This window comes from Grampus griseus (genome assembly GCF_964374135.1).
Source record: "Grampus griseus genome assembly, chromosome: 11".
Lineage (NCBI taxonomy): Eukaryota > Metazoa > Chordata > Mammalia > Artiodactyla > Delphinidae > Grampus > Grampus griseus.
In genome coordinates this window covers 44,011,712-44,037,740 of record NC_139005.1, presented here as the reverse complement: position 1 = coordinate 44,037,740, position 26,029 = coordinate 44,011,712, and the positions used below count along the sequence as shown (strand labels likewise).

General features: G+C 56.6%; 2 protein-coding genes across 3 annotated transcripts; one reads left to right on the top strand and one right to left on the bottom strand.

Annotated features, from left to right (window-relative positions):
- Positions 1-1,943: 1,943 nt before the first annotated feature.
- On the top strand, positions 1,944-20,988 carry ITGA7 (integrin subunit alpha 7). 2 transcript variants are annotated; one of them, XM_082665710.1, is made up of 26 exons: positions 1,944-2,343; positions 6,454-6,581; positions 6,681-6,760; positions 7,893-8,148; positions 8,640-8,771; positions 9,032-9,151; positions 10,016-10,223; positions 10,333-10,526; positions 10,903-10,991; positions 11,116-11,243; positions 11,376-11,471; positions 11,618-11,679; positions 11,802-11,971; positions 12,393-12,542; positions 13,188-13,303; positions 13,884-14,076; positions 14,159-14,239; positions 14,346-14,425; positions 14,564-14,638; positions 14,791-14,893; positions 15,378-15,554; positions 15,722-15,853; positions 17,612-17,725; positions 17,951-18,049; positions 18,138-18,263; positions 20,292-20,988. In XM_082665710.1, the coding sequence occupies exons 1-26, from the start codon at positions 2,138-2,140 to the stop codon at positions 20,520-20,522; spliced, it is 3,546 nt and encodes a 1,181-aa protein (XP_082521836.1). In that variant the 5' UTR covers positions 1,944-2,137; the 3' UTR covers positions 20,523-20,988. The 2 variants fall into 2 exon arrangements, with proteins under 2 accessions (XP_082521836.1, XP_082521835.1); XM_082665709.1 differs by lacking the exon at positions 8,640-8,771.
- Positions 20,989-21,138: 150 nt separating this feature from the next.
- Positions 21,139-25,445, bottom strand: TMT1B (thiol methyltransferase 1B). Its single transcript, XM_082665711.1, has 2 exons — positions 22,868-25,445; positions 21,139-21,615 (listed from the first exon to the last, which is right to left on the bottom strand). The coding sequence occupies exons 1-2, from the start codon at positions 23,363-23,365 to the stop codon at positions 21,379-21,381; spliced, it is 735 nt and encodes a 244-aa protein (XP_082521837.1). The 5' UTR covers positions 23,366-25,445; the 3' UTR covers positions 21,139-21,378.
- Between the last annotated feature and the right edge of the window lie 584 nt (positions 25,446-26,029).

The window sequence follows — 26,029 nt, the reverse complement described above, 5'->3', positions numbered from 1 at the left end:
CCTGTGGCGGGTGAGGTGACTTCTCAAATATTTGGGCAGAGGAGGTCAGAAGCAGATTCTTGGCGTCTGATTTCAGTCTCGGATTTAGCAGGAGCCAGTGGAATAGAGATGCAGGGAGGCAAGGATTGCAGGTGCAGAGAGAGAGGCAGCTGGGGCTCTGAAGGCATTTTGACCCCGGTCGGATGTTTGGGCTGAGAGTCAGGAGTCTGGGTTCTATCCTGATTTTACTCCTCTGCATTCTCCTAGCAGCTCTTCTCCATCGTCTGGGCTCTGAGATAGAAAAGGAATGGAGAGCGCATACCTGGGGGATGATAAAAGTAGGATCTAGGGGCCAGCCTGCTGAATTACCTGGACAGCACCTGTTTAGAGGTGTGCTGGTCCCCTGGAGGGGATGGCCACAAGTGTAGTGTTGCAAAAATGGAAGCCCAAACTTTCAAATGTGTAGAAACTTACACAGGGCAAGGATTGTCCCACTGGGCAGCAGAGTGAGAGCCTATTTAAAAAATTAAAAAAAAAATTTAAGTATAATCCTGGAAAAAGAAGTAAGAGAGGCAAAGGGAACATGGGAAAAGGAATTAGGGAGAACACATATTGGAGCTTTGAAGACAGGGAGGGAGAACAGAGAGTCTTAAGGATATGATAGTGTTTGGGGGGCAAAGGAAATATTAGAGACATTGAGAAATAGTCTAGAAAGATTCCAAGTGACAGAGACAAGAAGGGGGATAAAGACAGAGCTGGGGATGAGACAAAACCAGAGGGTGAGAGAGAGAAGGGAGAAAAATGGAAAGATGGGTATACCCAAGACCAACACCCAGTAAGAAAGTGAACCAGGAACGGGATGTGGCAGCAAGTGAGGTTCCAGTTGTGTCAAATTATTTCCTATCTCTCTTCTTGGCCCCATTTCTGGATTAGAGTTATAAATAGCACAGTTGGAAAATGTCCTCCCCCCCTTTGCCTTTGTCTCAGCCTGGGGGGAAGGGAGAGGCAGAGGGGCAAGTCCCTGTGCACATCCCTGGGAAGCCCCACCCCGATGCTGCCTGGGCCAGCGCAGGACCCTGTCCCCTCCAATCCCTTCCCCTTTGGAGGGTAGGAAATGTACGGTTCTGGGAAGGATCTGGAAGCCAGAGACATCTTTCCCATCTCTCTCCCTCTTGGGGCCAATCTCTCACATTTTTGGCCTTCTTTGACAGTCCATGCTTTCCCCCCAGCTTAATTTCCTCTTCCTATATCACCCTCAGTCTTTTCCTTGTTTTCTCCCTTCATTCCGTCCTTGTTGATCAAACTCTTACCCTTCTTTCTCAATCTCTTTTCTCTTTCAGTTTTCTTTCTACCTGCCTCCTTTGTTCCCCTCCCCAGGCCTGCTGAATTTTTCTTTCTTCTCGCCTCTCTTTTCCTCTGCTTCTCTGAACGCTGACGATGTATGTGTCTAGCAGAGCCGTCGCCAAGGCCGGACTCTGAGAGGTGGGATGGGATGGGGTGGGAAATGGTCTGATTCAAACAGCAGGAGAGGTGCTCTGTGTGTCCATGAGGAGAAGGTAGCATTAAGGGACCACTCCGGACTCATCTGCATCTTTCTCTCTGCATTTCTCTCTTCCCAGACTGCCCTTAAGCCTCATCCACTTCCCATCTCTTACCCGTCCCGCCCCCCGCCGCTCCTCTTTTTCGGCGCCTTTCTATCCGTATTTCTCACTCCCTCCCCGTTCCCAGACGCCGCCTCCACCGCTCGCGGGCTAGGGCAGGAGTCGGGGGAAAGGGAGAGCGCTGGCGGGGGCGGCGCCCGAGGTGGGGTGGGGCTGGGAGGGTTCCCACCCGGAGCCACCCTCCTGGGCATCCCTCTGCGACTCCGGCGGCCTCCACCTGCAGCGGGGCCGAGGGGCGGGGCGAGGGCGGGGCCGGGGCGGCACCCGTGGGAGAGGAGGCGGGAGCCGGAGTGGACCAGAGGTTGCGGCCGCTGCAGTTGTCCTGGCTGGTGCTGGGGCGGCGGAGCGGCGGGAGAGGGGTGGCGAGGCGGAAGACTGCGAGACCCCCTGAAGGACCAGCGAGACTCGGAGACCAGAGACCCGCCTCGGGAGACCTGGGACTCGGGGCGCGAGCGGATTTCCTTGCGCTCTCCCGGAGCGCGCGCGGGGGTCGCCCCATGGCAGGGACTCCGGGCCGCGATCCATGGGGGGCCCCTGGCATTTGTTACCTTCTTGGCTCCCTGCTTGCCGGACTGCTCTTCCCAGGGGCTGTCGCCTTCAATCTGGACGTGATGGGCGCCCTGCGCAAGGAGGGCGAGCCAGGGAGCCTCTTTGGCTTCTCTGTGGCTCTGCATCGGCAGTTGCAGCCCGGACCCCAAAGCTGGTGAGTCACCACACCCGCGCAGAATCCCCGTGCCCGAGCCACAGGTGCCCCCCCGGCCCGCCCCATCTCTCAATCTTCCAACCCCATCAAGACTCAGGCTGTCTACAGATAACCCACACCCCAGCCTGGAGCCTTGCCTGTCTTGGGTCTGAGACCCAGCATCTTGCTTTGGGGATAAGTTGGAGAACAAGGTCCTTGTCTTGGCTGGGAGCTGTCTCCTTTCACCTTTCACCCCAACTTGCATTCTTGCTCCAGTCCCAGGGCTTGTGGCTCCCCTCCTTCCGGGGGCTGAACTCCCTCAGGGAGGGAGATTGAGCATTTGGCCTCTGCTTAGGTCAGGAGGAGAGGGAAAGGACAGAGATGCTGAAGGTGCCATGAAGGGATGGAGGGTAGACTCCAGAAATAACTTCCTGCCAGGCCATTGCCATGGGATGGAAAGAGAGCATCAGGACACTGGGCTGCCGCTTCTGTGGCTCAGGACCACAGGAAGGCTGGGAGAGGACCTGGGAGGGTCTGGCAGTCTGAACTATGTGGTTTGGTGATAGAGGGTGGCAGAAAACAGAGCCTCCAAAGTTGTAGCAGCAGCAGCAGCAGTGAGAGAGATCCAGGAAGGATGCCGGCCAGGCTGTTCCCCTTCCTCCTCCTCAGGAAATTTCCAGCTCCAGGAATCTCAGCAGTGGGGAGGGGCAGGGAGAGTGAGGGGCAGAGGACAATTCTGGTTATTTTCTAATCAGTTCGGGACCCGTAGGAGAAAGACACACTTATGGGGCCTGTGACTGTCATGCTTCCTGTACTATTGGCCCCAGCTCCTTATACGATTTTAAAAAGAGAGGCAGGAAGGGGAAGAAAGCGGCCCACCCCTTCCTGCCTGGGGACTTTTCTCTCCTAGGCCAGTGCCTAAGCCACACTAAGTGTCCATTACTGGGATCAGTGCTGTCCACTGGGACTATCTTCTCCCCACTGCTATTGGCCTGGGGGCAGAGCGTAGGGACAAGAGCTCATTTCTCTCCCCTGCTCAGGGAGGAGGGGCTCGCTCTGATTCTTCTTCCATTATCCCTGTCATCAGGGAGCAGGGTCAAGCAGTCCCCCAAACTTTGGGAGCAATGGAAAGCTACCGACTTCATCTCTTCTTCAGCCTTCTATCTGCTTCCTCCCTCATCTCTGTCTCCCTCCCTCCCCCCTCCCCCCATGTGCTAGAGTTCTAGGACTGGAGGCCTTTTTAGGACATGCTGAGCTCTCTGAGCTATTTCCAGGCAAATTCTAGGTTATTTTTAATAGCTTGGTCTCTTGTCATTTCCCCCTCGTCTCTGATGGTGGCCCCTGAGCCAAACTGGGGGCCTTCTCAGAGGGGCCTGACCGCCTCACCCTGCTCTTGTCCCAGCAGGGGGCGCTCTGCTGTCTGGTGGCCTGTGAGAGGCCAGATACCTCGCTAAGTCCCTGGCTTTGGGGTTGCAGGTCACCTTCCCCAGCACTCGCTGATCGAAAGAAATCACCAAGTTTGATGTCCTTCAATCTGGCCCCGGATGAGACTTTGAAGTGTAACCTTCTTTGCTCTGTGGTTTCAGCCTCATTTATTTCCATCAACCGTCATACCATCAAGTGTACTACCATATAGAGTTGTTGTGAGCATTGAAAGAGTTGTTAACACATGTAAGACGCTGAGAATAGTGCGAGGCCCACAGTGGGTGCTATGAAAGTGTTGGTACCTTTTTTCTTGTATGGTGATCCACAGAGCTGGAGCGTAGCTTTAGTGCCTTCCAGCGAGCCTGGATCCAAAGGCTTGGCTGGAGCACCCCCCGGGCTGAGCCAACCTTTCAGGCCAAGCACCCTCCCCAGAGGGCCACCCAGATTGAGAGAGTCAGAGTGGGCTGGACTTGGGTTGGGGCCTGGAGTGAATGGGGAATTGCGAAGTGCAGAGGTACTGGGCTACTCCTTCACCTCCACTTAGCCAGGCTCCCAGGGAGTCCTTGGCTCCTAGCTGCCTTTCTCTCTGCAGTGGCTGTATCTGTGGATACTGTTCTGTCCAGAGGCCTGGGGTGGCTGGGGACCATGGGATGAAGCCAGGAGGGAGTGTGTGGCTGGGGCAGAGGTGGAGGGACTGGAGAGACTGTGTGTGGGAACTCTTGTTCCAGGTGGGATGGTCTGGTCATAGCTATGCACTCAGCTTCTTTCCTCCATATGGACCCCTCCCCTCCTCTCTACTCCCTACTCATGACCTCCAGGGGAGATGTGAGCATTAAACACGACCGTTAGCTTCTCCTGGTGCTTAGTTCTGCGCTGACCAGCTGAGACACTGCGTGTCTCTGTGAGCCCGCATAATGTGTGGGTCCAGGTGTCCTCCATATGGGCGCCTCCTAGGGGGCAAATGCAAAGATGAATGAGGCAGCCCCAGTCCTCCAAGGGCTCCCCATCTCTGTGTTTGGAGGTGGGAGCACCATGGACGTGTCTGAAGGTTGGCCATGCCACCTAGCTTCTTTTTCTGCTTGGGTACCCTCCTCTCCTCATCCCTGTCTTCCTTTTCGGAAGGTGGCCAGTCATTGGGTGGAAAAGGCATGGATATTGGAATTAGGCATGTGTGGGTTTGAATTCCAGCATCCAACTAATGTCTCTGAGTGAGTTTCCTCATCTGAAAGAGAAGCAAAGAATCCTCACATAGGATTGTTGTGCAGGTTAAATGAGATAATGCAGGTAACATGCCTAGCCTGGTGCCCGGCACCTAGTAGAGAGTCATAAACGTTAGTTCCTCATATCCCTGGCATCTAGCCTAGGGCCTGACCTATAGTAGGTGCTGAATAAATATTACTTCCTTGTATCACCAGTGCCTGACACAGGGCTTGGCAGATGGTAGGTTCTCAATAAATAGTTGTTAACGAATGCCCAGTGTATGCTCTCTTCCCTGACACTCCCCATCCCCCTCTCTCGTGACATTGGCTCTGACACGGGGTGACAGCTGCTAAGAGACGAGGAGGAGCTGTGGGAAGGGAGAATGGCTCTGTGCCCCATCAGAACTGGCACAGTGCCCCACAGATGCCTGTCTGCAGTATTGCCCCACACAGTTTTGGGCCTTGCGCCCCAGCGAGGGCGATGGAGGAAAAGAGCGGGGGAGAGAGGCCTCGAGGTTTGTCTTGCTGACGCTTTCGAGTCTCCTTCTGCAAAGAGAAGATCCTTGTAGCCAGCTGGGTGCCAATCACCTCACCTCTCTCTGTCCTTCACTCCTGGCCTGGGGGTCCTCCCCAGGGGACCCAGGCAACCTCCATTGCCAGCACAGTCCTCCCCTGGGGAAGAAGCCTTGGCTGTGATCATGGAAAATTGTCCTGCCAAGAAAGTTGTAGCTGGGAAAGCGTCTGAGGGGGAGGTAGGAGAGCAGGCTGGGCCGGGGTGGGGCGGGGGGAGGAATGGGGAAAATCATGGACAGGGGGAGCAGAAGGAAGGATGGGGTAGGGGATTCAGGATGTATGGGGAGAACGGGGCTAGGATTGGAGACAGAAAGAGAAACTTGCCCCTACCTCCATGCCAGCCAGCGTGACTGATAGAATCCTGGGCTGGCACGGTTGCTGGGCAGTGGGTCTTTGACAGATCCCCGAGGAGAGGGTGAGGGAGGCGGACCCATATCTCGTCTCTTGCTTGGCCCCCCAAGGCTGGTCCCTGGTCCACCTCATGGTGCTGTTACTTTTGCTCCCAGCATTTTTGGCATTTCTTGGAAGGTTTCAACTGAACTGTGGTTGGGGAGGAGGGCAGAGCTTGGGGATGGGGCCAGGGAGGGGGTTGTAGGAAGGGCTGGTCAGAAACAGGTGCTGGGAACAGGCGGTTCTTTCAAACCAGCAGTGCTGGCCAGGCTGCTTGGGTGGCGTGTGTGTGTGTGTGTGTGTGTGTGTGTGTGTGTGTGTGTGTGTATCTACTATGTATGTGGTTCTTCATCCAGATGGTATGTGCATGCGTAATGTGATGATTGCACGGTCAAGTGTGTTAATTTGCCCGTATCAGGACATGGGAAAACTGGCTTTTGGCCCTTTGCCTTAGTCGTTCAACACTCTGCCTGGTACCGAGGAGTTGGGCCTGGGCAGCTCTGGGGAGGTGGCCACCAACTCCTGCCGCTGCCCCACCGTGCAGGCTGCTGGTGGGCGCTCCCCAGGCCCTGGCCCTGCCTGGGCAGCAGGCGAATCGCACTGGAGGCCTCTTCGCTTGCCCCCTGAGCCTGGAAGAGACTGACTGCTACAGAGTGGACATCGACCGGGGAGGTGAGGGCCCTGTGGGGGTGGGGTGGGGGGCACAGGAGGAGGGGAGGGGAGGACTTGGCTTCCTCTTTCCTCCCCTAATTCCCAGTGTCCCGCCTCCAGCTGACGTGCAGAAGGAGAGTAAGGAGAACCAGTGGTTGGGAGTCAGTGTTCGGAGCCAGGGACCTGGGGGCAAGATTGTTGTGAGTACCATATCTTTTTTTTGTTGACTTTTAATATTTACTATTTTTATTGAAAAAGGTCATGAAAATTAATTTTTAAAAAGAAGGAGAAACAGTTTGACTCTGTAACGGTAATATAATTGCAATGAGTACCACTTCTTGTGACTTATGCAAGGGTGGTGTGTGTGTGTGTGTGTGTGTGTGTGTGTGTGTGTGTGTGTGTGTGTGTGTGTGTGTGTGTGTGTGTATGGTGTGTGCATATGCACAGATGTGCTTACAGAACTCAGGTTGGCAATATGGTATGATGGTCCGCTTCTGAGGACCTCAGAGAGATACAAAAAGGTGTAAGACATGGTCCCTGTCCTTATAAATTTAAAAATATCTAACCGTTCATCCATGCACTGATTTGTCAAACTTACTGAGAACCTTTTATACATCAGGCATTGTGCTGGTTACTGAGAGAGGACGTGTAAACTCAGGGAAAAGCCTGGTTCTCAGCTAGCCTCCTGCATAGTTCCAGAGATTCTCATTCTCTCTCTCTGTGTTATCACTAACGTGCACAAACAATAAGTCCCTATGGGGCAGAATATGGTTAATGCTAAGTGAGTGGTATGGTCCCCAGTCTATACAAGTTCAAGGGAGGAGTGGAGAGCAAAGACTCCTGCAGGTGGGGTGATTTGAGCCAGGATTTCCAGAATAAGCAACACTTGGAGAGTGGAGAAGGGAGGGAGTTCTTTGCAGACAAGGTGGCGGTGCTTAGAAAGGTTCAGAGGCAGTACCAAGCTGGGCATGTTGGGGGTAGTCCCATCTGGCGGGATCGAGGAGACACGAGTTCTGGGTGCTGGCTTAGTTGTGCTGTGGGTGCCCGGGCAGAATGTACAACAGGGTTTCTTCCTGCCAGGGTGAAGAAGTGGGTGCAGAGAGGATAGGGCAGGGGATTATATATATACCTGCCTTACACTGGGCTGGGGGGCGGTGCCCGAGTGATGCTGGCAGATGTGTCTGTGTGTGTGTGCGCGCCTGTACGCACCTGCGTGCGTGCACCCGTGTGCAAGTGAATCAGTGTCTGCCAAATGTCTGCACACGGGCAGTGTGGCTCGAGCAGGGTCCTGGCCCTCACAGTGGAATGACCCCCTCTCCTTTTCTCCCACAGACCTGTGCGCACCGATACGAGGCGCGGCAGCGTGTGGACCAGACACTGGAGACGAGGGACGTGATTGGTCGCTGCTTTGTGCTAAGCCAGGATCTGGCCGTCCGCGATGAGCTGGATGGCGGGGAGTGGAAGTTCTGTGAGGGACGTCCCCAGGGCCACGAGCAATTTGGGTTCTGCCAGCAGGGCACGGCTGCTGCCTTCTCCCCCGACAGCCACTACCTCCTCTTTGGGGCCCCAGGAACCTATAACTGGAAGGGTGAGTGACTCCCTGGGGAGGGGAGAAGGGAACCAAAATATCCAGTACCTCAGAGAGGGGGTTGGGGGCAGCATGTGGCCAAGCACGCCCACATGTTCACTGCCGTGGAGCCCTGGGGCCCTGCCACGCTTCTCACCACAGCCATGCCAGCACGCACACGAACGGGGCCATCGCCTCTCCTCCGCATGGCCGAGAGTTCCGCAACATGCTGGCATGAGCTCCCACATGCCCAGCCGGGGCCCGCATGCTCCAACACACCAGCCCACACCTCATCACTCCCATTCCCATCTCCGCACGCTGCCGCTGGCCGGGCTGACACTCGGTGAGTGTGATGCCAAGTCTGGGGGACCCCAGGCAGCTTGGGCCGGGAGGGGGTGGAGATAGGGCTGGAAAGGCGAGGAGGGGCTTCCCTGGGTGCCTGTCTAACTAGCGCCCGGCCTGCGGGTGCTCCGTGCTCCCTGCCCTGGGCACTAACAGGTCTGTCCTTGCAGGCACGGCCAGGGTGGAGCTCTGTGTGCAGGGCTCAGCGGACCTGGCACATCTGGACGACGGGCCCTACGAGGCGGGGGGTGAGAAGGAGCAGGACCCCCGCCTCATCCCCGTCCCTGCCAACAGCTACTTTGGTAGGGACCCCTCCCCGGCCCGGAGCCGCTCTAACCCTCTGCTTCTCTCTCTTGTCCTCTCTCTCCATGCTCCCATCCTTCCGTCTCTGTCTCTGTCCCTCACTCTGTCTCTGTCTCTGATTCTTATCTCTCTGGTCTGTTTGTCTCTCTCGTATTCTTTCTCCACTTCTTCCTCTTTCTGTCTGCCTCTGTCTCTCCACTCTGTGGCCCCTCCTCTGGATGTCCCTCCCCTGGTGTCTTCCCTGCCCCGCCCCCCGCAGGGTTGCTCTTTGTGACCAACATTGATAGCTCAGACCCTGACCAGCTGGTGTATAAAACTTTGGACCCTGCTGACCGGCTCCCAGGACCAGCCGGAGACTTGGCCCTGAATAGCTACTTAGGTTTGTAAGCGCCCCTCCACGTCCTCCTGGGCCCTGGGGGCTTGGCCTGGCCTCCCCACCTCTCCTGCCCTGCCCCCCAACACGCACCCAGAGAAACACCCACTGGGCCCAGGTTACAGACAAGAGCTGAGCGCAGTAACCAGGCCCAAGGAGAAGAGGCCCCAGGGGTGAAGCCTCGGGGCTGTGAACGGGGATCTCCATGGAGGAAGATCCAGATGGGCTGAGGCTGTACTAGGAAGGAAGGAGGCTAGGCCTCTGGGGGACTTTCTCTGAGGGATGGATGGTGGGCATGTGCGGAGAAAGGTCCAGCTGTGTTGGTAAGTCCCTCTCCTTTCTCATCCGCGTCCTTCTGCAGAAGAGGAGGAAACGAGGCCTGGGAGAAGCTTGCGTGAATCAAACTCCTCCCCATCTCCCCCCGTTTCTTCCTCTCCCGTCCGTGTGAAGTCTTCCTCTTCCTGCCAGGATGGTGGGCGTAGGGGGCAAAGAAGGTGCATTGGATGGGATGGGGGTCTCCTGGGTGTGCAGAGAGGAGAGCAGTTCCAGGGAATCATATGGGGGCGCCCTGGCCCAGCTCCTGCCGGTGCCTCAGCCCCCAGCCCAGCGGCCTGGCCTTCTCAGCCATTGCCTTTCTCCTTCCTCCCCAGTCCCTGAGGCCGACCTCATCGCGCTTCTCGTGCCAGACCTTAGCCTCTGGGTGGGGAGGGCTTCCGGGCCTCTGGAGGGGAAGAGGAGTGGTCCAGCTGTGGTGGTGATGCCACAGAGGGCACCTCTCCCTGTTAGGGAGGGGCAGGGTGGGAGGAGCTGTGACCTACCCTGGCTGGGAGTCTGGTGGGGACAGCTCACTGGTGAGTCGCCCCCATCCAGGTTTCTCCATCGACTCGGGGAAGAGTCTGGTGCGAGCAGAGGAGCTGAGCTTTGTGGCAGGGGCCCCCCGTGCCAACCACAAGGGTGCTGTGGTCATTCTGCGCAAAGACAGCGCCAGTCGCCTGGTGCCTGAAGTTATGCTGTCTGGGGAGCGCCTGACCTCTGGCTTTGGCTACTCGCTGGCGGTGGCTGACCTTAACAATGACGGGTGAGAGTGGGCTGAGGCGGGGGGAGCCTGGGGGCGGCTGGGTCTAGGAGGGGTGAGGGGCCTCTGGCCTCTCCTCCTGACTCCACTGGCTGTCTCTCTCTCTCCATAGCTGGACAGATCTGGTAGTGGGTGCCCCCTACTTCTTTGAGCGCCAAGAAGAACTGGGGGGTGCCGTGTATGTGTACATGAACCAGGGGGGTCACTGGGCTGGGGTCTCCCCTCTCCGGCTCTGCGGCTCTCCTGACTCCATGTTTGGGATCAGTCTGGCTGTCCTGGGGGACCTCAACCAAGATGGCTTCCCAGGTGTGACTGGGGACAGGGAAGGCTGGGGAAGGGGGGGAGGGAGGGGGGAGGGGCAGGGGTGCAGAAGTGCCTCTGAGGTCAAGGGGAAGGTCTTCTGAGGGCTCAGGGAGAGGAGCAACCTGGGCTCCTGCCTGAGCTTTACCATTTACCGGCTTTGTGACCTTGGGCAAGGACCCTTTCTGAGCTAGTGATGCCTGCAGAGAGTAGCTGAAAGGATTAAAAATGACATGTGTAAGGTGCCCAGGACTTAGTAGCCTCTCAATAAAATAGAAAACACAGGGTATGGAACTGAGTGACTGAGGGAAAGTAGGGGCCTGGACCTCAGGCCTCCCACCCTCAGCCCCCGGGTCTGATTGCCTTCCTCCCACTCCTGCAGACCTTGCTGTAGGGGCTCCCTTCGACGGGGATGGGAAAGTCTTTATCTACCACGGGAGCAGCCTGGGGCTTGTCGTCAAACCTTCCCAGGTGAGGGGAGTGGTGGGGATGAGGGAATGGGTGTCTGGGGGACCCAGGGGGCACAGCAGCAGAGGGAGGGGGAGGCAGAGGCTGGGGTGTGATGGGTGGGGAGGCTGATGGTCTGGTCCCCCAGGTGCTGGAGGGTGAGGCTGTGGGCATAAAGAGCTTTGGCTACTCTCTGTCGGGCGGCCTGGATGTGGATGGGAACCGCTACCCGGACCTGCTGGTGGGCTCCCTGGCCGACACTGCCGTGCTCTTCAGGTGAGCCGTCCTCCTCTGCTGGCCTCCCCCTCCCCAAGGCCCAGCCGCTCTGCAGTGCCAGATCTGCCGCCTCCCCTCTTTCCCAGCCTCATGTTCTCATGTCTCCTGTGCCCTGGACTCCCCCTTCCCCAGGGCCAGGCCTGTCCTCCACGTCTCCCACGAGGTCTCTATTCTTCCAAGAAGCATCGACCTAGAACAGCCCAACTGCGCCAGTGGCCACTCGGTCTGGTGAGGCGGGGTCCGAGGGGAGGGTGGAGGGGAGCCTCCAGGGTCCAGTTCTCCCCTGTCTACCCAGTTTGGGGCTGGGGCTGGGGCAGGAGTGGGCAGGGTTGGGGTGTGGCTCGGGCCTGTCAGCCTTGTCTTCGTCCCCGCAGCATGGACCTCAGGGTCTGTTTCAGCTACATTGCATCGCCCAGCAGCTACAGCCCCGCTGTGGGTGAGTGAGGCCCCTCCACGCTCACCCCGTTGGGTGTCAGGGGGGGTCACTCCGGGGTGCAGAGAAGGGCCCATTGGAGCTGCTCTGCAGCTCACCGGCCCCTCCTCTCCCACCTGCCACAGCCCTGGAGTACACGTTAGATGGGGACACGGACCGGAGGCTCCGGGGACAGGTGCCCCGTGTAACCTTCCTGAGCCGTGGCCCGGATGACCCCAAGCACCAGGCCTCGGGCACCGTGTGGCTGAAACACCAGCATGACCGAGTCTGTGGAGACACTATGCTTCAGCTCCAGGTGGACGCTGACCCCTTGGCCTCTGAGGGTCATTGTCATCGCATCGTCTCTTTTCCCGGCTTCCTCTCATCTTCTTCCCAAACACACTCACACCTCAGTCTAAGATCTCGACTTTTGGGAAGGCTCCCTTTCGGGCCTCTCTTTTACCTGCCGTTTTCTTGCATCTCCTGTCAAGTTCTATACGCCCTGGAGATGGCCACGGCAGGTTCCGTCTTCCCGTCTGGTCCCCGAAGCCCTAAATCCTGGCTGTCCTCCCTTCTCCACCCCAGTTGCTCTCCCCCCGCTAGCCCAGTTCTCCACCTCTCTCCTTCGTCTCCCTGAGCCTCTTTCCAGGATCTGTCCTAGGTCTGGCTGGGGCTTTGGGCAGGGCTGGGGTCTGGGGGTTGTTCTTGCATTCACGTCTATCTTTTCCCTTCCCCAGGAGAATGTCAAAGACAAGCTTCGGGCCATCGTGGTGACTCTGTCCTATAGTCTCCAGACCCCTCGGCTCCGGCGACAGGCTCCTGCCCAGGGGCTGCCCCCCGTGGCCCCCATCCTCAATGCCCACCAGCCCAGCACCCAGCGGACAGAGGTGAGCATGCGTTCTGGTTTAGCCCAGGAAAAGAAGCTGGGAGGGACAGGGATCGTGAATCCCTCGCCAGTGACATTCATAGCTTGCAAAATTCTTTCATGCTACCCCAGTTGTTCCTCATATCTCTAGATGCTGTAACAGGCGGGCCACAGATGTAAAATGGCCCAAATTATCACGCGTTCCTAGTCAGAGGGGACAGGCGGTCATTCAGGGGCCCAGGGTGCTGGGGGTCTGCCATGTTCAAATGTGGCCTCCAAGGTCCTTAGGTCACCTCTATCCCATCAGTTGGAGGGGGGCGGGGACTTCCTTGTATGGGTCTTACGGCCAGTCCGGAAGTGATGCTCTTTACTTCTCTTCACGTTCTAAGTCTGGGACTTAGTTACATGCAAGAAAGGCCAAGGAAATGCAGCCTCGCTGTGGACTAGCCTGCTGCTCTCTACCACGGCATCGTAATACTCCCATCATTTTACTGATGAGGACACAGCTCAGAGCGGTTAGGTGACCAGCTGGGTGTCACACAGCTAGGAAGCAGCAGATCTGCGGGTTGAACTCAGGTTGTTTATTCCCATGATCCTCTACCCCGCCATACGCCTTGGCGATACATGCACCCCCTGGGAATGACCCCCTCTTCAAATCTCTCCCCAGATCCACTTTCTGAAGCAAGGCTGTGGTGAAGACAAGGTGTGTCAGAGCAACCTGCAGCTGGTCCACGCCCGGTTCTGCACCCGTGTCAGCGACACGGAGTTTCAGCCTCTGCCCATGTGAGGGGGAGCGAGGGAGCAGGTGGGGTGGGAAGGCAAGAGATCAAGGGACGGAAGGAAGTCCCCTTGGGAGGGCCAGCGGGAGCGGGGGCTGAGCCTGCAGGGAGAGGGTGGAAGGTGGAAGGTGGGGAGAACCTGCCGAGAGCTCAGAAGTTTGCAGGATGAGGGCAGTGAGGGGCCCACAGGGGCTCCTCTGGCAGGGAGTGACAAGCCTTCACCATATAAAAAAAATTACACAGTTCACACACATCTCACTGTTAAGTCTTCACAACCCCATGAAGCGGAAAATATTACTAGTCCCACTTTAGAGATGGAGAACGGAGGCCTAGAGAGGTTAAGTTACTTGCCCAAGGTCAGTAAGTGCTGAAGCTGGGGCCAGAAACAAAGGTCCCCTGACTCCCAGTCTTGACTCTCTTGAGTCTGAGGCTTGGACCGGTGTGTGCGGAGATTCGGGAGAGCCAGGGTGGGAGGAGAGGTTCGGGGAGTGGGGGCAGGCAGCATGCACTGGCGGGGGAAGGAGGAAGGGAGAGGCGGGGGCAGGTGTTCCGGTCTTAGAGTGAGTGGGATCTGACCCCCCCAGGGATGCGGATGGGACGACAGCCCTGTTTGCACTGAGTGGGCAGCCAGTCATCGGCCTGGAGCTGAAGGTCACCAATCTGCCTTCGGACCCAGCCCAGCCCCAGGCTGATGGGGATGACGCCCATGAAGCCCAGCTCCTGGTCACCCTCCCTGCCTCTCTGCACTATTCAGGAGTCCGGGCCCTGGACCCTGCGGTGAGGGCCCGGGGCAGGGCAGGGGTGGGGTCTTGGGGGCTCCAGTAACCCAAGCTGATCTCTCCTTCTCTCCCCACTCCAGGAGAAGCCGCTGTGCCTGTCCAATGAGAACGCCTCCCATGTTGAGTGTGAGCTGGGGAACCCCATGAAGAGAGGTGCCCAGGTCGGCATATCTGCCCTTATCCCTATCCGAGTGGCTCTCTCACCCCTGACTCCTCCTCAAGCCCCTCGCCCTCCCAGACTCTAATCTCGCTCCACCCTTTGCCTAGGTCACCTTCTACCTCATCCTTAGCACCTCAGGGATCACCATTGAGACCACAGAGCTGGAGGTGGAGCTGCTGTTGGCCACGTAAGGCTGGCGGGGCAGGGTGGGTGAGGGTGGGGGCAGTGGCTTGAAGTCCACCTAGAAAGGGCTCTGCTGTCCTCACCTGATCCCTTGGGGTGGTGCCTGTGCCCGCCACCCACGCCTGCCCCTGTCACACTCCAGGATCAGCGAGCAGGAGCTGCGGCCGGTCTCTGCCCGAGCCCGTGTCTTCATCGAGCTGCCGCTGTCCATCACGGGGTAAGCCTTGTCCAGGGGGGCGCCTCCGCCAGAGGGGTGGGCATTGTTACCCCCAGACCCAGGCCTGGGCTCTGCCTCACCTGGCCTGACCCTCCTGACCCTCCATCAGGCCCCAGGCCTCCTCAGCCCCTGTTTTGACCCCTCCTCACCAGGGTGGCCATTCCCCAGCAGCTCTTCTTCTCTGGCGTGGTGCGGGGCGAGAGCGCCATGCAGTCTGAGCGGGATGTGGGCAGCAAGGTCAAGTATGAGGTTACGGTAAGTGGCCTGGTGAGGTCCCTCCCTTCTTGGCACAGAGGAGAAGCTGAGACATGTCCCGAGGGCTGTGGCTTTTCTCCCATCTGGCGCCTGGTTCGAGGCCTCCCCCAGTTCCTGGGCCTTGGTCGTGCGCAGGTGTTTGTGTTGAGGGCTCAGTTGACCATTTCCTGCTCATTCCTGACTGGACATCTCACCTGCTGGTCTGGGGAGGCCATGAGGGCCCAGGGGCCTCTGCTGGTGGATGGGGACAGTGGGGAGGGCTGATGTCTCTCCCTAGAACCCTGCCCTTGCTTGGCTGGGGCCTCCCCGCATTTCCCGGGGACATCTCCAGGTTTTCCTGGGTTTGGGGTGGGCAGAGAATGGTGCCTGGATCTAGGATCCTGAGTCTTTGTTGAAGCTGTGCTTCCTGAGGCTTCCCCGCAGCCCTGTCCCCTCCATCTCTGGGGATTTAGAACCTGTCCTTTGCACTCTCTTGTGCCCACAGGTCTCCAACCAAGGCCAGTCACTCAAGACCCTGGGCTCGGCCTTCCTCAACATCATGTGGCCCCACGAGATTGCCAACGGGAAGTGGCTGCTGTACCCCATGCGGGTGGAGCTGGAGGGCGGGCAGGGGCCGGGGACGAGGGGACTCTGTTCCCCCAGGCCCAACGTCCTCCACCTGGTGAGGCTTAGGCGAGGTGGGTGGGGCTGCAGAAGCAGGGTGGGGCGTGGTCAGACTTCGGGAAGGATGCCATGGGGCTGGGGGTCTGCGGCCGGTCGGGGGGCCAGGAGGAGGGTGCTGGGGAGGAGGTGCCACCTGTCCCTCACTGGGCCCCCTCCCCACCTCAGGATGTGGACAGCAGGGACAGGAGGCGGCGGGAGCTGGGGCAGCCGGAGCCACGGGAGCCTCACGAGCAGCCGGAGCCCAGCACGTCCTGGTGGCTAGTGTCCTCTGCTGAGAAGAAGAAAAACGTCACCCTGGTGAGGGCGGGGCACACGTGGCCCAGGCAGGATGGGGTGGGGCACGTGGTAGGACAGAGGATGGCGGGGGGAGGGGAGGGCAGGGAGCTTCAGGGCGCCGGGTGGCCTGTTAATAGCTGTGATGGTCACAGACACCGGGGGCAAGGTGACAGGGCACTTCACATCACACCGGTGAAGCAGCTGCCGCCGCCGCCGCTCCCCCACGCCCACCAGGTGTTCACTCCAGAGCAGGGCACTTACCATAGCCCGTTACCCACGCGGTTGATTCTCCCTGCGTGTGTATGAAAGGTCACATTTTATAGGGGGTGGTTTTAGCCATCTCTGAGATCTGTTTGTTATTCTTTTGAATTCTTTTAGGCCAGAAAGTCAATTTGCATAAGGAAACCTGCTTGATTTTCACAATGTCAAAAAACACTTGAAGGTTTTAAAAGTTCTAATAATTAAATCGATAGCATATTTATGTGATTCATTAAGCCTATCCTTTTCGAGCCCTTTTGCCTCCCCGTTTCCTCCTTGTTTCACACAGTTTTGTTCCTGGCGGGGCTCACTGAGCAGATTAGCGCAGACTCTGTGTACTCGTCCCTTTTAGGATGGCGCTGGCAGTGAGAGTGGGGGGGGGCACAGATCGGGGGGTGCTTGGCCTGGTGGCAGAAGGTGAATCCCAGGTGCGGAAAGGATGGGCAATAGAGGCAAAAAGAGGCAAAGAGACCTTGGCAGGGGGAGGGCAGCAGTTGGGCCAGCTCTGGTGGCATCTGTCTGGGAGGAAGTTCCGCTGCCACAGCCCATCCTTCCTGGGGGCCCTCAGCTTCCCTGAGAGCATGGTGGAAAGCAAATGAAGTCACCTCAGGGGTGGTATGAGCTTGTGTAACTGCTGTTTCCCTGTTACATGGATAGTCCTGCTTTCTCCAGGTGAATGATTTCTTCTGAAAGGCCACCCTTTTTGCTAAGAACTTTGAAATGGATTCTTTTACTTAAAATGACTTTTAGACAAATTGACCAAGGATTCTTGAATTGCTCGAAAGTGGCCATTCTTCTGTATAGGCAGCGTGATGGATAGAACATTAATTTTTAGGCAAATGGGCCATTAGGTGGGATTGGGCCAAATGGATTTAGGTCAGGCGTGGAAGGAGAAGGGCCTAAGTCCCCTGTCCCCCCAGCCGCTCCGGGCATCCTCCTGCTCATTCAGTGAGTTTGGGCTTCACGGAGGAGCGCAGCTTTGCCCACTCTGGACCTGGGTTCAAGTATCCGTTCCACCTCTTTCCAGCTTTGCTAGCTGTGTGACCTGAGGCAGGTCACCTGGCCTCTTTGAACTTTAATTTCCTAGTTTGAAAAATGGGGATGATAATAATATGCACCTTGCAGGACAGTTGTGAATTTAAATGAGATAAGTACCTTGCAGATAGATGCTCAATATATGGGACTGTCATTAGGTAACATGAGCATCTACTGGGGAAGATACTCTTCCTGCTGCTGTCAAGAGACCTCCTCCCTGCTCCCCATGCATTTCAAAGCCAAATAGCCCAGATTTGGGGTAGGCTGCTCTTTTGGACCACAGGGTTAGTTTGGGAAGACTTCTTGGAGGAGGGGAGTTTGAAGCCAGGTAAGGAAAATGGGAGAGATATTGAATGAAGAGCCAGGGGAAAATGGGGGCTCATGGAGGGATGGAGGGAAGGCTCTGGGCAGACAGTGTCTGTGTGACCACGTTTGTGAGGGTGCTGGGGCCAAGCAGCTCAGAGCCCTGCGGGTCCTGGTCCACAGGACTGCACCCGGGGCACGGCCAGCTGTGTGGTGTTCAGCTGCCCTCTCTACAGCTTTGACCGTGCAGCTGTGCTGCATGTCTGGGGCCGCCTCTGGAACAGCACCTTCCTGGAGGTGAGAGTCAGGCTGGGGCGCTGGGCTGGGCATCCTCTTCCCCAACCCCCGCCCTGGGGCTCACTTCTCCTTCCTCCTTCCTGTCCAAATGCAGCACACTCTCAACCCAAGACAGGCAGAAACACCCTCCGTGTTGGGCACCATTCCGTTTATAACTTCAGGAGCTCGGGGGAGGTGGGGGCGTAGGGGCATTTAGGAGGAGGGTCTCCTTCCCTGCTCCCTTAGGAGTACTCGGCTGTGAAGTCCCTGGAAGTGATTGTTCAAGCCAACATCACCGTGAAGTCCTCCATCAAGAACTTGCTGCTCAGAGATGCCTCCACAGTGGTGAGCTGCTGGGCTGGGGGCATGAAGCAGGGGAAGCTCTTCTGTCCTGTTGCTCCAGCCCTTGTTCCCTTAACCCCTTGCTCCCCAGATCCCAGTGATGGTGTACCTGGACCCCGTGGCTGTGGTGGCAGAAGGAGTCCCCTGGTGGGCCATCCTTCTGGCTGTACTGGCCGGGCTGCTGGTGCTGGCGCTGCTGGTGCTGCTGATGTGGAAGGTGAGGCTTGGGGAGGGTGATGCCGCTGGGAGCAGGGCTCCCCTGTCAGGCAGGTGGCCTTTCATGGTGTGGTTCTCTCACCCAGTCTCCCATTTATTCAGCAAATCTGCATTGAGCACTTACCCTGCGTGTACCAGGGTCTCTATCAGGCCCTGGATGTTTCAGAGATAAGTCAGATGTAGATCCTGTTCTCAGGGGTTTTATAGTCTAGTTGGGGAGGGGAGTAGTCCAGGACGAGGCAGTGGACTGAGTCAAGAAAGTGCAGTGGGAGCTCAGGTGAGGGAAAGCTTGAGAGCAGGTGGCCCTGGAGCTGCGCCTTAGAAGGTGGGGTGGTAGGATCTGGATGTGGGGAGAGGGATGGGTGGGTGTGGGCCTTTCAGGACTATGAGGGGCAAAGCCATGGAGGCAGGGAAGTGTGGTCTGAATTAACTAGAGCATGGTGGGTAAGGCTGGGAAGGAAACTGTGGCCAAGAAAGCCAAGCAGTGTGGAGAACTGCCTGCAGGGGACTGTTGCCAGGACGGAACTCGGAACCTCCACATACCAGGCTCTACCTGGAGCCATTCTCATACACACAGAGTGTAGCCAGAATCACGTGTGCGCCTGGGGCTCCACATTAAAAGCCCGTTCATGCGCGTGGCAGTACAGAGAATCACGTCCATCACCAGCAGTCATCCCCTGAACCACATGCCACATCTGGGCCATGTGGAGCCATGCATGCCCTTGGGGCCTCCCCAGGACCAAGCACACCCTCTGGCAAATGTGAGTCATCAGTGGACCAGGCCTCTGGGCATCCAGACTGTTGGGGACCTTGCCATTCTTAGGGGGGATTGATGCCTCCGAGAAACTGGCTCCAGAATCTCTGCTTCCTGCTCCCATGGAAGGGGGACAAGGCAGAGGTAGAGGCGCCCATCCTTCCTCAGTCTTCCCATCCTCCACCTCTTCTGCTCCCTTCCTCCCTTACGTCCCAGTGTGGCTTCTTCCATCGGGACAGCCAGAGCTCATCTTTCCCCACCAACTTCCACCGGGCCCGTCTGGCCGTGCAGCCCTCAGCTGCGGAAGCTGGGGGTCCAGGGACCGTGGGGTAATTGTTGTGTGTGAGCATGTGTGTGCGTGCGTGTGTGTGCGTGTGTGGGTATGTATGTGAGTGTGGGTCGAGCTCCCAGCATTCAGGCGACCAGGAATGTGCAGGGTGTAGAAAGGAGATTGCATGAGGGTGGTGTGAGTTCCAGGAACTGAGGGGAGGTGGTTGTCAGGGTGAGGCCCTAAGGGTGAGTGTGCACGGCCTGGGGCACGCACAAGGGTTGGGTGGGCTCCTGGGGTTGTGAGCATGTGGGGAGTGCAGGAAGGTGCCGTGCATGTCTTTTCTGTGGGCATGAGTGTGCAGAGACACATGTGCAAGGAGGTGCCGTGCAGTCCAGCATGTAGGAGTCCTGGGAAGTCCTGAGTGTGAGTGTGCAAGGGGCACATTTCTGTCTTGGTAGGTAAGGGCCAGCATGTTCATGACTTAGCGAGGGGCCAGGCTACCGTATTCATAGAGGAGAGGGCCCGCCCTAAGGGCGATGCTGCCCAGTACACAGGGGTTGTGCGTATGAGGCTTGGGAGGAATCATTCTGGAGTTTGCGGGGCTCTAGGAAGCCATGTTTTCCCTCTGCTCTTGTTTGTGTTCTAGGGGATGCTACTGGGTCTCTTAAAAATCTTGGGGGTGTGGAAACCTTTGGGGTCAGCAGTCCTGATGTTCTACCTTCAACCCCCTCTTTCAGGCACCAAGGGAGATGTCCTTGGTCCTGCACCTCAGGCCCCTCCTGGTCTTTCTCTTGCTGTCAGTGAGAACCTGGGGACCCAGCACTGATGGTGGCACCTGTGAGGGCTGCTTCCTGCACGAGCTGCTGCCCAGCCAGCCCCTTTCTGCTGCTGTTGGTTCTTTCTGTCCCAGGGATGGTGGAGGCAGGAGGCTGGGCTGTGCTGGGCATCTGCTCCAGGGACCTCAGCCCCGCAGCCTGCTCATGTCTGGCCTGCTGTTCTTCCAGATGGGATTCTTCAAGCGGGCGCGGTACCCCGAAGCCACTGTGCCCCAGTACCACGCGGTGAAGATCCCACGGGAAGACCGGCAACAGTTCAAGGAAGAGAAGACGGGCACCATCCTGAGGAATAACTGGGGCGGCCCCCGGGGCGGGGGGCCCGATGCACACCCCATCATGGCTGCGGATGGGCACCCGGAGCCGGGCTCCGATGGGCACCCTGTGCCAGGCACTGCCTAGCCTCCTCCTTCCCAGCCTGGCCCATGGGTCCCCTGCACCCCTTCCCCAGAGATGGCTCCTAGGGATGAAGGGGGCAGGCTGGGTTGCCGGTGTCCCATCAGGATGTGGCAGGATCTGTTTCCTCAGGGGCACAGACCTCTCTCCCCGTGAGGACCACACCCCCCCCCAAACCTCCCCTTAGGATGCTGTGAGATGAGAGGGGGTAAATCAGGGATGGGTGAGGAGGGCAGTGGTGTCCTGATGCAAAAGTGGGGAGAAGGGACCCTAATCCTTCCCTCTCCCATTCACCCTGTATAATGAGACCCCGAGGACCTATCTCCCTGAAAGTGCCTTAAGCCCAGAGGGTGGGGAGGAGGTTATGTCGCTGACTCAGGGGCTCTTCCCTCCCTGGCTTCCCCTCTCCTCTGACCTTAGTTTGCTGCATCCATCAGTGGGTTTTGTCTATTTATTAAAAACGATGTGAGGACGAAGCCTCTGGCTTCTTTGCTGAGTGCTGCAGGGTCTCCAGAGAGGACTGGTTCTCTCTGCATCCCCACAGCCCAGGACAAAGGTGGTGGTTGGAGGGAGCGCAGGGCGCCTGGCAGGGATACTGGTGACTTTTGTGACCAGGTCCTGGGGGCACGTGGGTGTGGTCTCAGAAGTGGGGGGAACGCGGGGAAGGGACGGGGAGCTGTCCTAGGGGTAGTGGGCAAAAACTGGGAGACCCAGTCGAGGAATTTGCAGTTAGGGATATGACAGGGTGTAACTGTTTCCGCCCCGTAGTCAGGGTGGGAATAGAGCTTTCTCACTGCACAAGGAAGGGTTGAAGTTAGAGAAGGAGAGGGGCTCCCCGCGGAGAGGTGGGAGAAGGAGGGGCTTATTTCACCGCCTTTCCCATGATATGGGGCCCAACAGGTAACCACTTGATGGGAGGGGGTTGTCGTTCCATTTGGAGTTCAGAGAACTGGGCATTCTCCAGATCTTTCCAGGTCTCTCTGGTGAGGCAGCAGCCGTCCCCAATGTGTTTCCAGGTGGGCTCTAAAACCTGCTGCCACAGGAAGGCCCAGCTTCCACGCGGCTCAGCCACGTGCTCCCAGAAAAAAAACATTCCTCCCTGGGAGAGAAGAGAGAGCGTCACTTACCTGCTCCATTCCGCAACCTTCCTCTACTCTCACCTCCATCCCGCTGACCAAGCCTGGTCAGAACCTCTTGGTGGAGTGGGAGGTGCTGGCCTGCGAGTTTAGGGAGACCGTCCGGCTCTGTGACCTTCTCTGCATCCCCCGGCTCTTACCCCCCAACTCAAAGTGAGTGTGAAGAGCCTCCTGTGACCTAGGGGCCATGACCGGTGAGAGATTTTTAAACAATGACCCGAAGGCCAGCGTAGCCGAGGGCAGACAGATGGGGAGGTGGGGAACCAGGAGCAGAGATCTCATTGGATACAGAGATGCTCGCGCTGAGCCCTCTCCAGAGACCAAGACGCCTGCATCCCGGACATCTCAGCCAGCATCCCACGGAAGGGTGCACTGGGCTCCTGAGTGAGCTGGGGTTCCTCCAGCTCTTCCCTCCTCACTGTACCCTCCCTAGGTGATCTCATGCACCCAAAACAAAAAAACCAACCAAAAGTTACAAGTAACTCTTAACGTTAATGAATTTAAACCTTCCAGAAAGCATGAATCTAAAAGGAAATGTCCAACAGGTGATACAAGCCAGATATGCTACGGCCTTTCCTGTTTCGGTCTCAAATTCCAACGCGCTTGGAATTTACCAGCTACAAGCTGATGACGTCCAAACCTAAATCTCCAGCTACGTCTTTTTCTGACCTCCAGATCTGGACTTAAAGTGCCTCTGGGTTTTCTGCCCGGCTGTCTCCATGGGACCACAGACCTAACAAGTCCCAAACAGGCTTCTTCTGTCCTGCAAACGGTACTTTTCTCTACCCTCCCTCACTCCCTCCACCAGTCGCTCATGCCAGAAACCTGGAAATCATCCTAAACTCCTTTCTGTCCACACCCAGTTCCAAACTTTAAGGATTCCACTACCCCAATACCTCTACTTAGAACACTCTTTTGTTTCCGCCACTCCCTCCACCCCCTGCTTAACCCCTCAGATCTCAGTTTAAACACCACATCCCTAGGTGTCCTTCACCCCTCTTTCCCCCTTTGTTAGGCGAATCACCTGTGTGATTCCACAGCACCCTGTCCTGCCCCATCCAGGCCCTGGTCATATCTCCTGTTCACCAGCAGGTGGCGGTGGGTGGGTGTCTAATGCACTAGTGTCTGAGATTCCCCATCCTGGGTGCCCTGGACACCAGGGTGGCTGATGCTACGTTTGTTGCCCCGTGCCCATACGCTTCCCATTCTGCTCACCGGCCTCAGTACTCTCCGAACTTCCTGCAGGACCCTCTTTGGGCTCTGCACCGAGCACAGCACCAAGGTGCTGACCACCACGTCCATGGAGCCACTGGCCAGCTGTTTCATGTCCTCTCCGAAAGCCACCACAAACCGTTCATATTCAAGATGCCTATTCTTGGCCATACTCTTTGTCAGGAACTTCTCAAAGTGAGGGTTCGGGTCCAGGCAGGTGATCCTGCAGCCACATGGGTAGAACTGGAAGTTGGCGCCAGTGCCACAGCCCAGCTCCAGCAGGGCCACCTTCCCCGAGGCTCCTGCCAGCCCCTTTATCTGGCTGAAGAGCTCCTGTTTCTTGCTGTCCATCTTGCGGTTGCACTTGACTGTCAGCATGGCCATCAGGTAGGGGAAATAGGTCTTGCACAGGGGCTCCCAGAAACCCAGCAGAGCCATGAGGTGCAGGGGCAGGGTCAGGATTAGCACCAGCAGCTGCAGGAGTCGGACCAGGGTGTCCATGGTAGCCTGGCTCTGAGTGGAGCTTCCCTTGGGTGGCTGGCCTGTCTCTCTGCTCCGCCGCTGCAGACTCGAGTCTCCTTTCGCCCAGTGATAGGACTTTGTTCCCTGTCTCCTACTTGGCCGTTTCCTCTTTGCCGGGGAGGAGTTGATGTATGAAATCTCTCCAGAGGGCGCCGGTCCCAAAATCCCGTAGGCTCTTCAACCAATTTTATTACGTGGGGGCGAAGAAACAGGTGGTGCCGGTGTGTCCTGAGTTCTGGAACGCTGTGCCCAGTTGAAGAGGCTGGTGTGTGCTGATCATCTCAGAGGGACGCGGGAAGGGGGAGGGAAGCTACGTCTCAGATCACAGCTTCATGGGGGCCAAATGCCCCGGCAGAGCAGACTCCTGCGGCACGTCCCGGCCTCATTCCGGGCTCAGGTTCTGCTCAGTTTATGCGAGTTGGAAATTCTGGTTGGGTGCCCCTGGAACACCCCCAGGGCTTTGTAAACTGTAACATGCCTCTGCCCCAGATAGAAGCCAAACACAGAGAAGGATGTGTCAACCCCAGGGGGCGGTCACAAAACTTCTCTGCTGGGCAGCTGCACAGGGGCTGCCCTAGCTCCAGCAGCGCCGTGTGGAGACACTTTCCTGAAATAGCTCATCCCTGCCTGACTCAGGAATTGTCCCAGACCTTATCCCTCAGCCCCGCGCTGGCCGGGGCACAGTGGGTTTGACCGGCAGGACAGAGGCAGTGGACTTGGACAGAGCAGCCGCCCCAACCAGGGACTTTGTTTAAAGTCGTCCTCCCCCAGAGGCCACCAATGACCCTGGGAAATGCTCCTCGTGAGACTTGAGGCTATTGGACTTTCCCTCTTGTAGAGTGCCCATGCGTAGTGGCTGAAGGAAGTTTTGTTTAGAGAAAAGAAAATCAACATTCATTTTATTGTTGAGTGGTATTCCATTTTATGGAGTTACCATAAATTATTTATCCATCCAGCTGTTGACGGACATTTGGATTGTGTCCAGTTTTTGTCTATTACAAATAGAACTGCTATGAACGTTTATGTCCATGTCTTTGTGTGGATATATGCTTATATTTCCTCTGTGTAAATACCTGCATGTGGAATGGCTATTCATTTATTTAAAATGTGTAATTATTCTTTTGTTTTGGTGGTATCATTTAATTTTTTTTTCTTCTTCTTTTTTTTTGGTTGTAGTAAAATGCACATAACAAAACTTACCATCTTCACCATTTTAATTGTACAATTCAGTGGTATTAAATATATTAACACTGTTGTGGACCCATCACCGCCATCCACCCCCATAATTCTTTTTTTTTTTTTTTTTGCGGTACGCGGGCCTCTCACTGCTGTGGCCTCTCCCATTGTGGAGCACAGGCTCCGGTCGCGCAGGCTCAGCGGCCGTGGCTCACGGGCCCAGCCACTCCGCGGCATGTGGGATCTTCCCGGAGCGGGGCACGAACCTGTGTCCCCTGCATCGGCAGGCGGACTCTCAACCACTGCGCCACCAGGGAAGCCCGACATGACAATGTTAAAGAAGTAACACTCTGTAAACAATGATATGCTATATAAAAAGCACTGAACTGTGAGTCAGAAATTCCGCACTTAGTTCCCATTCTACCATTTGCAAGCTAAGTAGCCTGTCATTTATCTGAGCCTTAGTTTCTTCCTTTGTTCCAAGGGAAAAATACGTTGTGCCTACCTCTCAGATGAGGCTCAAATGAAATAATGCAGGTGAGAGTGCTTTGTAAACCGCTTGCATCATTCAGAGCTAAGATATCACTGTATGGTTATTATTATTTTGCCTAGTAAACATCAAGATGTGGAAGATCAGAGTAAAGCTTCAATCAAAGCCAGATAGCTGCTTTTACTGAGCTCTCCTTTTTTCTTCTCTCAGGGAAGAGTGTTGTGGATGGGAACTTGAAGTTTGCACCTGACCTAGGAGGGGGTGTGTGACCTAGCAGAGCTAATGCAGGCTTGGGAAGAAGTCATGTGTTCCCTAGCATAGGTTGTCATTTTGTAAGGAATAGAATCCAAATCTTAACGTGAGGGGCAATATATATATATATATATTTTTTTGTGGTACGTGGGCCTCTCACTGTTGCGGCCTCTCCCGTTGCGGAGCACAGGCTCCGGACGCGCAGGCTCAGTGGCCATGGCTCACAGGCCTACCCGGACCGGGGCACGAACCCGTGTCCCCTGCATCGGCAGGCGGAGTCTCAACCACTGCGCCACCAGGGAAGCCCGCAATATATTCTTAATGTGAAACCAGATTTTACTGGCTAGAGAAAAATTAATCCTTGCTATAGTGAGGTGTGCTTGCTTTTTAGATAACTTGTGAGGAAACTGGCTACCGCACGCAAACCTACTCCATTCATGCAATCAGAGAGCTCCTCCCCACTTTGGATCTGGTAAAATCTGGACAGAGGAGAGCTTCTATCAACACTTGGCTAAAATCTGAAGCTTGAACATGGTTTAAGAAAGAGGAAGAAGAAACCTTTTTCTTCTTAAGTCCTGGGTCTTTAAGGACTCCTTTGCTGTGTGATACAGGGATGAGTTAAATAAAGCTGCCGTCTAGTCCTTTTATTCTGGACTGCTCTGTCCAGAGGTCCCTGGCCAGACAGGAAAGAAATGGTGTAAATATCCATTATAGCACTGGGAGTG